Raw genomic sequence first — 16181 nt, 5'->3', positions numbered from 1 at the left:
AATTTCACGCAGAAGTCAGATGCGGCCTTGTCCCATAGATAGAGCTTCATCACTGGTCCGTTGCACAGGTTTAAAGCAAATGTTAAGCATAACACACAAAGAATCTAACACTTTTAGACAAACTCACTCATGTGTCTGAACATGAACACATAGATGTCGCTTATCTGATATGTCAACTTCGTCGAGGACCGTATGCTCAGTGATAGTCTGTCCATTCACCAGCTTCATATGGCCAACATAGTCTGAGATAGAACATTTCAAAGGAATTAAATTCATTGGATGTGAAAATACCTTAAAGATTGAAGTATAAAATTCATCAGTGCTCACCATAAAGATCAACTTTGCGGTCACAGTTAGCATAAAACTCCTCGTAGCTATGGAACCTGAACCTATCTTCGTGAATTGAAACCAGAGGGTTATCAAGAATCTTTAATTCAGTATTCCAAGCGAATGTAACGGTGGCGCTATGATCCGTAACCCGATACCGAGCTTTGTTTCTCGAGCCGAAAAAGTTCCTCAGTTTATAAACAGAACCTGGTTCCAGCTCATATGTCCCAACCCGCCCCGCTGGAACAAAACCTTGAATAAATGTTCCCTACAGATCATTTGGAATGTCGATTAGTAGAAATCTAACAATATCGAGCAATATTAAAGAAGGAGAAAGAGTAGTAAAACATTCGCAGACGAACCTCTTCGTCGATTAGGATCATCTCCTGTCCAATGAGGGTTTTCGTGTTTGGATTTCGAGCCTCCCAGAAATGAACCAGTCGAAACCTCAAGACCGCTTCTGTTGGGCCGAGAGACACATCTCTGAAGAACATCACTTGATCGTCATGCGCGGAAGAGACAGCGGTAGAGGCGTTTGGTTTCTTCAGAATAGCAGATGAAACAGCAGACTTCCCGTTAGGTTTCATCACCATGGCAGAGGAAGCGGTGGACTTCCGGTTTGGCCTTGCATGCGCGGAGGAGGCGGCGGTCGTCTTGCAGGGCTCGCGGTCGTTGGAAATCGAAGAGTTTTTGGGTTCCATCGTGAAGTCTGTCTGAGAAAGAGAAGAGATTTTGAGTTTTTGAGATTTTAATCAATCCATAAACGAAGAAAAGAGATTTATAGCCAGGAAAATGGAGGGGGAGATGGAAAGAAGCCATTGAATGGGATCAACCAAGGTTTGATGAGAGGAGTTAAAGGTGGAAGTATGAGTTGAAACGGATTGGGAGAGGAGAGGAAGAGAAGATCTGGAAGTCGAAAGGGAATAAGTGATCGGTGTTTCCCGAATCTAGAGGAGAGGAGGATCGAAAAAGATTCAGAAGCCCTAATCAACATAACTTAATTAGAATTGGGTTAGAAGCCCGGAATCAACTAAAAAGACGAAATCAAGACATATGACATGTCTCATTGCTGCAATATTATTGGTCGAATTTCTGATCCCAGGTGGCACACCTAAGATGGCTCCATATGCCTTTTAATAGAGTTAGATATTTGAGATACAAACTCAATATTTAGAACTTCCGAAGAGTAAATTTGACGATGCTTACATAAATAGATATATGTGCCATATATTAAAAAGGTACAACATAAAAAGTAAATTTGACGACGCTTTCCGGAGAGTAACTATGCTAATTTTATTTTATTCCTTATTAATTTTGTTTTGACTATTTTGTTTGTATCAGTGCTAAAAGTACATGTGTTACAAAAAATATATTAAAAGTACATACAAAATAGCCAGCATAAGAAAACAACAAACATAAAAATAATAAAAATATAATAGAGCAAATGAAGAAAATATACATTTTTTCAAAGGTTTTCTTTTTAACAGAGAATGAACACTATTAATTTTTTTGCGATCTACAAGTTTAAGTTGCATTGTTAACATCAATTTTGTTGTTTTATAACATTGGCCAAATCCCAGATTAGTTCTAAAAGTATTTTTGGATTAAAATCCAATGTACTGACTCATCTGATATATGTTAAAAATGAGATTGCCAATTTTCGATTCGATTATATAAATAACGGTATACAACAAAAAGAATTATACCTTGAACCCTAAACCATTGATTTATCCATGGTGGTTGCCATAAATTCAATAAAAGTCCGGAGTGTTCCATTATTTTGATACCAATTGTATTATATCGAAATATAGCTTTCAAACTTTTTATTCACCATTGTGGATGATTTTTGAACTCTGGTCTTTAAACAATTTAAATCATAATTTAACAGCCAGAAAAGAATAAACACCATCATCTATTTTTGTATTTTTGCTTCTGGGCGATCTTCCATTAATAAGAGTAAGATAAACAAATGATTGCGATAACGTCTCACTAGTTTTGATATATAAACACACAAACTTTCTTTAACATTCCAAAGAAATTGGTCATTAAAGATGAACATAGTGACCATGCCGGAGAAAACAGATGTGTAATGGATGTATTCCGTGCAGCATCCACTACAAGAAAACACAGAACATTCTGACGGCCATTCCGACGGCATTTAATTTCGTCGGAAATGTCTGACGAATTTCTGACGGAATACCAACGAAATGCCAATTTTTCTGTTCGTCGGTATTTCGTCGGAAATTTCCGATGAAACACCGACAAAACAAAAGTTGTTGGTAAATTTCGACGCAATTCCGACCACAATCCAAGGAAAGAATATATCCGTTAAGCGTTCTTTTTAAATGTTTTGAAATTTTTATTTTCGTCGGAATGTGGTCGGTATATACCGAGGAAATTCCGAGGAAAATATATATCCGTTACGCGGCTTTTTAAATTTTTTTTTTTTAATTTTCATCGAATTTCGTCGGTATATACCAACGGAATTCTGACGGAATTCCGACGAATATTATGACCGTTTGTTTCAGATGGATTTCCGACGGAAGACGGATTTCCGACGGATTTCCGACGGAAGACGGATTTCCGACGGAAGACGGATTTCCGACGGATTGATGCTTTTCCGTCGGAAATCCGTCGGTACTGTCGGAAACTTTCCTTTATAAATACGTGCTCTCCCTCATTCCCTCATTCACACTTCCTCACTCTCTTTACTACAAATCCAAAAAAAAGAAATATCATGTCTTCTGGAAATTATTATCGTTCGTGGATGGATAAACCTCATTTGGATCCAAACACAACCTTGCTTACAGAAGAATACACAGAAGGTGTTGGAGAATTCATGAGGCTTGTTCAACAACAACCGGAAGCAAATACCGGTATGTTAAGATGTCTCTGCTCTTCCTGCAATAATACTCGAATTTAAAGGAATGAGATGTTTGGACTCATTTATATATGAGAGGGTTTACACGAAATTTTAAGGTTTGGTATCTTCGTGGGGAAAATGGTTTGAATATGGTAGTACTAGCGAACCTCAGCCTGTTGATAGGTTAGAAGAACCAAGAACAGATGTAGATTATGGTGTAGGTACTGAGCAGACGGTAAATGATCATTATAGAGGGGAAGAACCCAATGCAGAATCGAGGAGATTTTTTGACATGTTGGACACAGGAAAACAACCTTTGTATAAAGGTTGTATAGATGGTCATTCACCCTTATCATCTGCAACTAGATTGATGGGTATTAAGACAGATTATAATTTGGCAAAAGAATGCGTGGATGCGATTGCTGATTTTGGTAAACGTGTTCTACCAGAGGATAATCTTGCACCGGGTTCATACTACGAGGTTCAAAAACTTGTAGCGGGTCTTTGTTTACCGTATCAGGTGATAGATGTTTGTATCGACAATTGCATGATCTACTGGAGAGAGGATGAGAACAGAGATAAATGCAAATTTTGTGGGAAACCTCGTTATCAGGATACGAGGGGAAGAGTTCTGGTGCCATTCAAAAAGATGTGGTATTTTCCTTTGACGGAAAGATTGAAGAGGTTGTATCAGTCCGAATGCACAGCCCAACCAATGAGATGGCATGCAAAGCACTCCACAGATGGTCAGATTAGACATCCTTCAGATGCAAAAGCATGGAAACATTTTCAATCAACATATCCAAAATTTTCCCACGAGAGAAGAAATGTTTATCTTGGATTATGTACTGATGGTTTCAGCCCATTTGGAAAGCATGGAAGACAATATTCTCTATGGCCAGTGATTGTGACACCGTACAACTTACCGCCGAATTTGTGCATGCGACGAGAGTTTTTGTTTCTCTCCATTCTTGTCCCCGGGCCAGAGCATCCTAAGAAATCATTAGATGTGTTTCTTCAGCCACTGATATATGAGTTGCAACAGTTATGGGCGCATGGTGCTGAGACATACGATGTTTCGTGCAAAGAAAACTTTCAGGTGCGGGCAGTACTTATGTGGACAATAAGTGATTTTCCCGCATATGATATGTTATATGGATGGAAAATACATGGGAGGCGTTCATGTCCATATTGTCAAGATAACACAGATGCTTTCCAACTAAAGCACAGAAGGAAAACGTGTTGGTTTGACTGTCACATGAGATTTCTACCACATGATCATCCATATCGTAGAAGTAGGAATTTGTTTACGAAGAACAAGAAGGTGTTTGACAGTCCACCTGAAGAAGTGAGTGGGGAAAATTTATGGAAACGGCTAAGGGATTTTGGTGCAGAAAAACCGCCAGATGTAGGTGGACATGAAAATATTCGAGTCGACGCTGTTGGACAACTACACAATTGGCACAAAAACAGTATTTTCTGGGATCTGCCATACTGGGAGAATCATATGTTACGACATAATTTAGATGTCATGCATATTGAGAAGAAATTTTTTGACAATCTGATGAACACAATCTTAAACATCCAAGGTAAAACGAAGGATAATTTGAAGTCAAGACTGGATTTAGTCGATATTTTTGCTCGTTCTGAACTTCACGTTGATGAGAACGGTATGGCTAATTTTTTCCATATACCGACTGGATGCAGCTGCAAAAGAGAAGTTTTTTGATTGGATTACAGTAAGAGTGGCATTTCCAGACGGTTATGCTTCAAATTTGCGTAATTGCGTGGATAAAAGCGAAGGAAAGTTTACTGGCTTGAAGAGTCACGATTGTCATGTAATGATGCGGCGCCTCCTTCCGTTTTTTTCAGAACTATTGCCACATAATGTTCATGAAGAGAATGCAGGTATATATTTTACATTTTTAATTGGTTTTCATATTTATTTATTATGTTTATATATATATATATAAATATATATATATACTTATGGAATTTTTTTCTTTTTATCTGCGTAGGGATAAATACATTTTTCTGCAATTTATGCAGTAGAAAAGTCACTGAAGAGAGTATTAGTAATTTGAAGGCTCGCATGCCCGTCATCATGTGCAACCTCGAGAAGATATTTCCTCCATCATTTTTTGATGTTATGGAACATCTTACTATTCATCTCGTAAGAGAATTAGAACTTGGTGGTCCTATGCAGTACCGGTGGATGTATCTTTTTGAGCGTTTCATGCATCATCTGAAGAAGAAGATCAAGAATTTAAGTAAGGTGGAAGGATCTATAATCGCACAGGTGATCAATGAAGAAACTTCAAACTTTTCTGAAAACTACATTCCATGAGAAGTGCACACAAAAACCGAAGACCTACTCGGCATGATGATGGAGGCCAAAGGACAACTTATTATGTTTACGTCCCAAACATCTTCAAGGAAATCGGACGACTTAGTGGAAAATACACAAAGCGAAGACTCACTGAAACGGAGCACTCTCATTTGCAAACAGATTTTCTCACCAACTGTGAAGATGTTCTGCAGTATGAGAGGTAAATATTTTGATCCATTTCATTGTAAGAATATTCAGTAACTTTTATTTCATACTAATAACATAATTTTTGTATAGTGTTTATATGGCAGAGTTGCGTTTGACTTACACACATGCCACATAAGAGGAGCTTGAACAACTCAGACAAAACGGATTTGCTGGATGGCTTCTTAATTATGTGAGTGTGTATATGTGAAAAAAATAGTTATATGTTTTGTGAAATAACTTATCACTAACATTTTTTCATCATAGGTGACTGAAGGTTTGACCAGAGGTGAAGTGTTCGATGATTGAATATGCGAGTTTGTGCGGGGGCTAAACTATGTGGTCAAATCATATCCAAAATAATGTACTCGAGAATACGCATTCACAAGGAAAGGTCATTCTAGGACAACTTATGATGCTGGTGTTTCGTCTTCATCCGGTGATGATGTGTACTACGACAACATTAAGGAGATTTTGGAAATTCAGTATCCCGGAATGGTGGGATTGCGGTGTACTCTATTCTGTTGTGATTGGTATGACAACACTCCAGGTCGAGGAGTGAAAACTGATGCATTTGGTGTTACATCGGTTCATTCGCGAAGGAAACTTCAACATTATGATCCTTTCATTCTTGCTTCACAAGCTGATCAAGTATGTCAATTTATTCATAATGGTTTAACAATATAGTTATCTTTTTCAAGTATTACTAATTACTTACAATATATTTACAGGTTTGCTACATCAGTTACCCACGTGTTACGTACAAAGACGATCCTTGGATCACTGTAACGTTAATCAACCCAAGAGGAAGAGTACATGGAAGTTGTGATAACGAACCATTACAACCAAGCTCTACCAGCAACGTGAGTCCAGTTGAAAATTCAGAAAATGTTGAACTTGTTGTCGATTTATCCGAGTTTGGAGACGATGTTGTTGTGCACTCGGAGTCGGAGGCCGAGGTTGGAGAATTTGACGAAGATTCTGAAGCTTCTGAAGATTCTACAGATTCTGAGTAAATTTGTGTTTTTGGAGTTGTTTTCTTATAAGTTATTGGAGTTATGTGAATTATTGGAGTTTTTTCCTATAAGTTATTAGAGTTATGTGAGTTATTGGAGTTGTTCTTTTTAATTATAAGTTAATGGAGTTATTTAATTTAATCATACATATTTAATTCGTATAATATCGAGTTAAACCAATTTTTATAGTTAATCTTCTTAAAACCATCTGTTTATTATAAGAGTTTTTTTATAAGAGCAATATATTGATGTTTTGAAACCCTATATACACACTTTCCTCGGAATTCTGTAGGAAAGGGGGACGAAATTTAAAGGTCGTCGGTATTCGGTCAGAAATTTCCGACGAAATTCTGACGAAGCTCGAGACGTTTTCGGAATTTCGTCGGAATATTCCGACGAACTTTGACCGTCAAAAATGTCCGAAAGATGTATTTCGTCGGAAATGTGTTTCCGATGAACACCGCGGTCGGAAATATTTCCGACAAATTTCCGATGAATGTTATCCCGATGAAACCAGTCGTCGGTTCTCCGTCGGAAGTAGAACTGTCGGTTTCGCTCAAAGTTTCGTCGGAATTTGTCACGAATTTCCGACGAAATTTTTTTTTTCCGACGACCCGTTTCGTCGGTATTTCGTTGGTATAGGCTCGTTCTGACGAAATACCGACGAATATAGCAGTTGGAATTCACTTGTTTTCTTGTAGTGATCTCACTCAAATCGACTTTGTAATGATTCCGATTTAAACTCGAAAAATAATATTGATCTAGTCTTCGGAAAATGACTCCTCGAATAAAATAAAAACTGGTGAAAATGGTTGATAAGATTAAGTATTTGTGTGAATCTCCCATGACTCAAAATTTATATTGAATTATATTGTTAATTTTATTTAAAATTAGATGATTTTAAAAATTGAACCGTTGATTTATATACTTTAAAACCATAAAATAATAATATGGAATTGTTTTTTAAAAAATTGGTCTCACGAGAGAAGAAGATATTTTCTAGTGAAAATTACAGCATCGATCTATGACCACTGGCCTTCTGTCGGTGGTTCCATTTCTCTTCTTTTTATTTAGATTTGTTCAGTTTCATTTTTTAATTTATAAAATTCAAAAATTTACATCAATAAGACGAAATTGTTCTGGTCAAACATTGGCTCCAATGTTGGTTTTACTCTCGTTTGTTTTCTTTTCTAGTGTAGTTATACAGAATAAGGATTATATTGGTAAAGACTTTCGCTTTAAGCTTTGACTTTAGAATTTTGGCTGTAGAGATTTTAACTTTAAAGGTTGTGGCTGTTATTCTAAATATTTTTAAAATTTTGATTGGTATCAAAAGCTTTACAAACTGTGACTATTATAAAAGCATATATTTTATATTATGAATTATGTACAAAAACTAATATAAAATCTGTAACAATGCAAAAAACTTGAAAATAAAATATGAGAAAGTATTCCGAACGACAAAATTGAATAATCAAAAATTACACTAAGCAATGGAATAAATTGAAAAAAATAGATGAAGTTGTTGAGTGTTTATATTAGGCGTGAGCGTTTGGGTCTCCATTTGGGTTTAGGTTCAGGTCTACTCGGGTTTCAGATTTTTTGGGGTCAAAGATTTCAGCTCCATTCGGGTATTTCTAAATTTCAGTTCGGGTTCGGTTCGGGTTCGGGTTTGGATAACCCATTTAAATTATTTTAAAATTTTAAATTTTATTATACACTTTAAGTTGCTCAAAATCTATAAAAAAAATAATATATTTGAATAATATATGTTGAAATACCTGAACTTAACATAAAAATTGGTTTGGTTTGAATATTTGAATTGATAATCAATAGATATTTTAAGTATTTTTGGTGTTTTGAATATATTTTAGCTAGTTTACGCATTTACTTTTGACTATTTGTATATATTTTCAAGTTTTTTGGACAACTTAAAAGTATCTTATATTCTTTGAGTGTTTTCTTATATACGTTAAATCTAAAAATAATCAATATATTTAGGTATACAAATCTATTTCAGATATATTCGGGTACCCGAAATACTTCGATTCGGGTCGGGTTCGATTTCAATTTTCTAAATACAAAAATTTTAAACCCGTTCGGATATTCAATTAATTTCTGTTCGGATTTGGTACTATTTTTTCAGATCGGATTCGGTTCGATTCTTCGGATTCAGATTTTTGCCCAGCCCTAGTTTATATGTGTAAAAATTCTAAAACACACATCTTTTGAAACAAGGGAAGGAAGTATTATGTAATTTGAAACAAGAATTTTGTGAAAATTTATCAATACAATGTATTTTATTTATTTTTTGTCATAAACAATAAGAATTTATGTTTACAAAAAAAAGAAGTTGAAATTTAATTTGATTTAGTTTAATTTTTATTAGATTTAGTTTTGTTTTTTTTTTAACGCTGATTTATTATGATCTTACAATTATGATATGAGAAAGATTACATAGACGATTCGACAACCGACAATATTACATGCCATATGAAGACATACGCCTAACTGCATCACCTGAGCCGTCCTATGAAGATCCACGCCTGGCAAGATTTACTTGCACCATGTTGAAGATCCCTTGTAAGCCTTTCTTACGTAGTCTGCATAATTGTTTAATAAATCGCTCTCTCCGGGACTTGAAACCTGTATTTCTTGTAATCTGCAATAAATTGCATAGTCTGGGATTCGAACCCCAAACCTGGATGTAGAAGTATTTAAACCTTAACCAGTAGGCTACGGTGCTTCCACCGATTTAGTTTTGTTATGTTACATATTTTTATTTTATTGTTTTAGTTTTGATTAGAGAAGGAAAGAAACTTGAAAAATGCAAAAAAAAAAAAAAAAAAAATTCTTCACGGCCATGTAAAGTCTCGTTTATCTGGCTTTAGAACAAACAAATAAAAGGAGTAAACAGTTAACAGTCGACGGTTGACAAAGGTAGAAACCTTAGAAAAAAAATTGAAAGTAAAAGCTTGATTGGTTTTGTTTTGACTTTTCACGGTTGTAGAATATCCTAAACCCCAACAGCCTACACGCCAATCGGAGCCTATGCGTCTAATTATCTCTATCGTCGCCAACGAAGCCATCTCTCTAATGGTAATTTTTCGAGTTTGTTCGGGTAATATTTTCCTCTCACAATGGAAGAGCGTTTATCTGGCGTTGAATCTCCATAATTCAAAGTTTCAACAAGTCGGTTTTCTTCAATGTAACATTAGTGCGATTTTGTGTGCGTCTTTGAATATATTCAAAATAATACACAACTATTTTGATCCGCGCGGATATTTTTTTAGAAATATGTTGTTATTTATTTTCATGTCATTATTTAGGGTTAGGCAAAAACTCGAATCCGAAGAATTGAACCGATTCCGATCCGAAAAAGTAGTACCAAATTCGAACCGAAATCGATTAAATATCTCAATTACTCAAAATTTTGGTATTTAGAGGGTATTTGTATTTATTATTATATATATATAAAGAACAAGAGCATAAAAGTGTTTTGCCACTTAATAAAGAATGTATTTTTGAAAATGTCTCTTTATTGGTGTTGAAAATGAAAAGTGGTAGCATGAAAGTGGTAAACATGTAATTTCCCCAAAATAGTTAAAATATATTCAAAACTCCAAAAATACTTAAATAATTATTAATTATCTATCCAAATATTTAAACCAAACCAATTTATATCTTAAGTTTAGGTACTCTAACATATGTTATTCAAATTTATATGTAATATATTATTTTGTTTTTAGATTCTGAGAAATTTAGAGTATATAATGAATTTTAAATTTTAAAAATAGTTTAATTGGGTTATTCCAATCCGAACCGAACCCTCAAAAATACAAACCGAACCCGAACTGAAATTTAAAAATACCCGAATGGGGCTGAAATATTTGACCCTAAAAACCCGAAACCCAAACAGACCAGAACCAAACACGAATGGGTACCCGAACACCCACCCCTAGTCAATATTATATATCATATTTGTGTCATCATATAATTAATCGTATTTTAGAAGTACCATCATATAAGTAACCATATAATTAATAGTATTTTATATGTACCATCATATAAGTAATCATATATATTATATTTTAAAAATTTAATGTGAAATATAAAAACCATAATTTAAGTTGGTGTTTGATATTGAGCTTTGTATTGTATTTTTCTTATATATATTAAAAATAAAATTATAATGGTTATTGAAAAATATTTTAGTAAAAAATCAAATTTTGAATATATGTATTTTTTGAATAAATTTTGATATAAATCAATTGTAATTATTATTTTGATTTGAAATATGTATATCAAGTAACATAAACTCATTACTTTTAAATATAACATAATGAACTTCCAATTTTTCTTAATGAGATAAGTCTATTACTTTTTTTCTTCTTTATATACTGTTATCCGTGTTTCCAAACAACATTATATTATTTATTTATTTTGCTATCCATGTTTTTAAACAATTTATAAAAGTACTACTTTAATAAGATAGATGTCTAACTCGAATATTAAAATACCTCAAAATCTAATATTAAAAAGATTTTGAAGTAATTGAAGAAAATATTTCCAAATCTAATAGTAAAAATATTACAAAAAATTATATTACATAGGAGTTTAGAAATTATGATAGATATACAAAACACTTTACTCAAATTAAAATCATAAGAAATAGAAAATTATCGATCTGTATGTGTCAAAAAATTATTTAACATATACCAAACTATTTTGGGCTTATGTTTTATAAAAAAAAATATTGCTGGGATACAAATTATTCAAAAAATATTGAATCTACTGTTGACTCTTCCGCAGGTCAAGGGATGAAGAATTGATTTCGAAACAATTTATAGATGATATATTATTTACATAAATATGATAGATAGCGAAAATCTAGGCTATAGTTTCTATATTTTATAGGTATAGTAAAGATTCCGACATTGATTATAGGTTTGGATAGACTAATAAAAGATATTCTGTTTTGATTCTGAATTTATTGATTTGGTTTGTTTAGAAAGATTAGAAAATCGATTTGTATAGATGATTTGAATTTTATTCATAAAGAAATAAATATGTATCTATCTCAGTTATAGGTTACAAAAATATGATGCCAATTAGAACGTGATTGAAGGTTACAATAATATGATACCAATTAGAACGTGATTGAACATTGGACTTGTGGAGGAATAATTATTAATATATGTATGATAGCAATGAAGACTCGAAGTCATGATTTTTGTTTAAAAAAAAAACTAAGTTATGTTCCATTGCTCTGTATACAGGTTCATGAGCTATAGGTGAATAAGAAAGCTGCAGGTTTTAGTTTGGAGGAAAAGGATTTCATTTTCCTGAGATTTCTCACACTGTAGTTTAGTTAATAAAAACAGATTACGTTCAATTAATTGTTTCTGTTTTTGTAGGTAAGAATTAGAATTAGGAAAATGCATTTATTAATTGGAAAATACAACATTAATTAAAGTAAATAATATTTATAATTTCAGTGGCAATTAGATTGTAAATATTTAGGAATGATCAGGGTTAATTAAAATTTGTACTCCTGTTTTAATAGAGTAGATGGATAAAATCTTTGATGGGTTGTAATTTTATGAAATTCATGTGTTGGATAAATTTGTGGAGGAAGGTGATTCATTAGGGCTGGGACGGATCCAGATATCCAAAAAATTTTGGGTATCCAGATTTGTCGGATTTAGTATCTGGATATGTGGCTTCTAAATATCTAAATCAGATATTTGTCAATATATTATATTATCCATATGGATATCGGACCCAGATACGTAAAAATAATTTAAGGAAATTAAATTTTTCTTTTTAAATGCAAAAATTCAAAAATAATATTTGTCCAAAAATCACTATATCCAGATCTTGTTTTGACAAATCAAAATTTTTACTATTTAGATTCGGATCCGGCCAAAATTTAATCTACAGCTATATATGTCAATCAATCGAGCTTTGCTTTCCTTAAAAAACTCACAGCAAAAAAATATCTGCAAAATCAAAATATGGCTGTACAGAGCTTTATTTCCAGAGCAAAAAATTAATGCTTTAGAAATCTACAGCAAATAAATCTACAGCAAAAAATATAAAGTTACAGAACTTACCGATCATCCCCCATATTTTCAGAGTGGATCTCAAAATGGATCCAGATCCTAGATAATAAATCACAGCCTAAGGAAAGAGAAAGGGTGAGTGAAGGCACCGGCACAGATTTGGAGAAGCTTCTCAGCTTAAGGATGGAAGATAGCAATCCAAGACATGGAAGTTTCTTAACCATAATTCACATACATTGTGATAAGAAACTTGCATTCTATACAGGTTATGTGAGAATAATTTTAAAGGTTATGGTCAGTGAAAATATTGAATAAAACATGTCAAATTGAGAGGAAATGCAAACGTCAAAAATGAACAGATAAAGTCTCAAAGCATTCAAAACTATCTTTAACCAAACGTCAAAAACATTTTCACAAACTCCAGACAAGACTGAGACTACTAGAATATAAAGAGTTTGGGATTGCCAGCTTGTTGCAGTCTTTAGGCACGAGGAGCAGCTGGAGCACCACCAGCAGGGCGAGGGGCCTGACCAGGTTGTCCAGGCTTGGGAGCATCCTCCTGAAAATTTTATCATTTCCAAAACCATTCAATTAAAGAAAAAAAAACTTTATTAAAGAAGAGGCTTCAACAATACATGCATATACAAATGTAAACCTTTTGAAACAAGGTCAAGAACAACTTGAAGCCACTATAGAAATCATATAGTGCAGAGCTTCACACTCTATTCAACTTATCAGCTTTAAAGAACGTGCAACTAAGAATTCTACTTTCTAACCATAATCAAGAACTTAAACTGACCCGTTATGTATCTAAAGACTGATCAACCAGAACAGAATGCCTAGGGCACCATCAATAAGAAGCTAATGCATAGTATCGAGTGATTACCTTGCGTCTGGCAAAACGGGGCGGTGGGGTACGAACTCTACGGTTAGTGCGCGATCGAACTCTCACAACGTGAGAGTGGATAGCACATGAAACACAGTACTGCATCTTAGCGTACAACTTTGGTAGAGTGTAACCTACGCAACACCAAACAAATACAATCACATATCAACGACAATCTAAAACACACACAAGTGCAAATGAGAATCATTCAACAAAATACCATCGTAAACACTAGCTTCTTGAACATCTCTGATGGCAGCTTGCTCAACGATGTTCCTGACGAGGAATCTCTTAATCGCCTTATCCTACACAACAGGAGGAAACAAGAATCAGATCAAACTTTTGAAGACAAATTTAGCATCCGACCAAAAGAGGAGATCGAACCAAACCTTGGGACAGCATTTCCCGCAGTTGGAACACCTGATTGGGTTCACATGACCACGGTTGTGCTTGTTCCTACCACCGTTCCTTCGTTTGAAAGTCTACATAAAACAAAATTCAATACACAAGTTTTAAACGATTAATCTATCAAAGACAAGAAGACTTGCCATGTTCGCAGCAAAGAGCTTCTCAAGCCTGTTTTGCGTCTCTTCTTCTCTTCTTTTGCGGCGAACAGCGGAAAATGATTTAAAACCGTAAATCGATCTTTAATATATGAAGCCGCTTTAGGGTTTATTACGATGGGTTCACAAAAATATGTGGGCCTTAAATTGGGAAAGGCCCAGTCCAGCGAGGAGTCTGACGTGTAGCTTCCAAAGGTCGAGATTGATAGCTGACGTGGATGACACGTGTTCACCGCAATAAAAACGCCGTACTAGCGCGTGCCCGCGCAAGCCATGCACACAGCTTAACCGCGTCGCCACGTTCTCCTTGCCCATTATTGACATCTCTTAATCACAGCCGTTCAAATTTAATCAACGGTTATTAATCGATCTGTATTGGGTCTCTTTCGTGAAGAGAATCCAGAGAAGTACGATGAATTGAATTACAACCGTTCGATCAGCCAAGTGGAGAAAGCAATAGTTGTATAATAATTAACCCATCGTTGCCATTGGGTTGCGTGTGGCTGAGTCTCTGTAACGTATAAGAGAGAAGCAAACCATTTGTGAATGATTCTATAAAAGAATCAAGAAACCGTAGCGTGAAGCAAATCTCCATCGTCGATTCTCTTTCTTTCTCCGATTGATTCTCTCTGCATTGTAGGAGATGGCGAGTATATGTCGTGGAGGAGGAGGAGGAAGCGCGTGTGCCGTTCGTTGTGATCGGCGAACGGTTACAGCTCGACCTTCGTGTGTGGCGGTTCCGGTGACTAATCGGCGGAAGTGGACAGAGAACGGGAAAGTCTCGATGACGATGGCGGATTTTGCACCGGTGAAGCCCGAGCGGAAACGCGGCGGATCCGTCGTGTCGCGGGAGAAGCTTGACGAGTGGTTGAGGGATTCGGTCGTTGAGATCGTGAGGAATCTGAGAGAATCGTCGTTGATGGTGAACTTGTACGCGGAAGGGAACGGAGGTTTGACGACGACGGCGACGAATCCGGCGGCGGAGGATTGGGAGGCGATGGAGGGGAGGTGGGGGAGAGGAGAAGAGAGGACGCCGGAGGGAGTGGTGTTGGTGGAGAAGCTAGCTGACGATGAAGTAGCGGAGAGAGATGATTACGATGGAGGCGCGTGTGGGGAAGGTGCAACGAGCGCGTGGGGGATACTCGCGCAGGGAAGGGGAACGGATAGTGGACCGGTTTGCTACTTACTGAAAACGACCCGGGTCGGGTCGGGTGTGGGGACGGTTTGTACACATTTTAGCTTGGTGAAGGTGAAGAGTTTTAGGGAGACGGCTGTGTCGCAGTTGAATAACTCGTGGTTGGTGCAGACTGGTCAATGAAATAAGTCTCATGGTGATTTATTATGGTGGTCAAAGGCCATTGTGATTTGTAAATTATTTATTCCCTTTGGGTTTGAATTATGAAACCCTTATGGATGATCATCATACCTTTGCTATTGTTACAGTATAATACATGATCTTTGTTATTGGATTTGTGTAAATGTAAACTTCTTAGGTTATAGATTATGGTGGCTTGATCAAGAACAATTTAATACTCTGTTACTAGCCAAAGGTGATGCTGATGTAGTCAGTTAGTCACTCATAAAGTGGATATAGTGATCATGATGAGCTATGCTTCTGCTCTCGCCAAGCAAAAGACTTGCGAAGTGTTGGCCCGTACTCAAACGTGGGTATTTGGATAATGGAATTATACTAATAGGCTCACGTATACAGTTGATAGATCGTCCCTTCATATGTTTGGGTAATATTTGATTTTTTTTGTTTGGGCTAATATTATTTGACTATAGTGTTATGCGTGATACTGATTTGTTTTTTTTTGTTTTTGGGTCAAAACATCTACAAGTCATACACTACCTGATTGTGCAAAATATATTAGACGACAAACCTCAATGTTTCTATGTTTCATGTAAAAAATTCGTTATCAATCCCC

At 35.4% G+C, this 16181-nt stretch overlaps 2 protein-coding genes across 2 annotated transcripts; one reads left to right on the top strand and one right to left on the bottom strand.

The window, feature by feature from the left end:
• Positions 1–13109: 13109 nt before the first annotated feature.
• On the bottom strand, positions 13110–14334 carry LOC106339996 (40S ribosomal protein S26-3-like). Its single transcript, XM_013778854.1, has 5 exons — positions 14239–14334; positions 14080–14172; positions 13911–13995; positions 13691–13824; positions 13110–13363 (listed from the first exon to the last, which is right to left on the bottom strand). The coding sequence occupies exons 1-5, from the start codon at positions 14239–14241 to the stop codon at positions 13286–13288; spliced, it is 393 nt and encodes a 130-aa protein (XP_013634308.1). The 5' UTR covers positions 14242–14334; the 3' UTR covers positions 13110–13285.
• A 407-nt stretch (positions 14335–14741) lies between these two features.
• On the top strand, positions 14742–15778 carry LOC106336856. Its single transcript, XM_013775813.1, has one exon. The coding sequence runs from the start codon at positions 14897–14899 to the stop codon at positions 15569–15571; it is 675 nt and encodes a 224-aa protein (XP_013631267.1). The 5' UTR covers positions 14742–14896; the 3' UTR covers positions 15572–15778.
• The last annotated feature ends 403 nt before the right edge of the window (positions 15779–16181 follow it).

The sequence above is a fragment of the Brassica oleracea genome, chromosome C4, assembly GCF_000695525.1.
Source record: "Brassica oleracea var. oleracea cultivar TO1000 chromosome C4, BOL, whole genome shotgun sequence".
Lineage (NCBI taxonomy): Eukaryota > Viridiplantae > Streptophyta > Magnoliopsida > Brassicales > Brassicaceae > Brassica > Brassica oleracea.
This window is presented reverse-complemented; position numbering and strand designations above follow the sequence as displayed.

Coding starts and splice junctions, on each gene's coding strand:
- LOC106339996 (XM_013778854.1), bottom strand. Junction 13,996..14,079: donor GCGGGAAATGCTGTCCCAAG/GTTTGGTTCGAT, acceptor CCTGTTGTGTAG/GATAAGGCGATTAAGAGATT. Junction 13,364..13,690: donor CCCGTTTTGCCAGACGCAAG/GTAATCACTCGA, acceptor TAAAATTTTCAG/GAGGATGCTCCCAAGCCTGG.
- LOC106336856 (XM_013775813.1), top strand. CDS start 14,897: ATGGCGAGTATATGTCGTGGAGGAGGAGGAGGAAGCGCGTGTGCCGTT.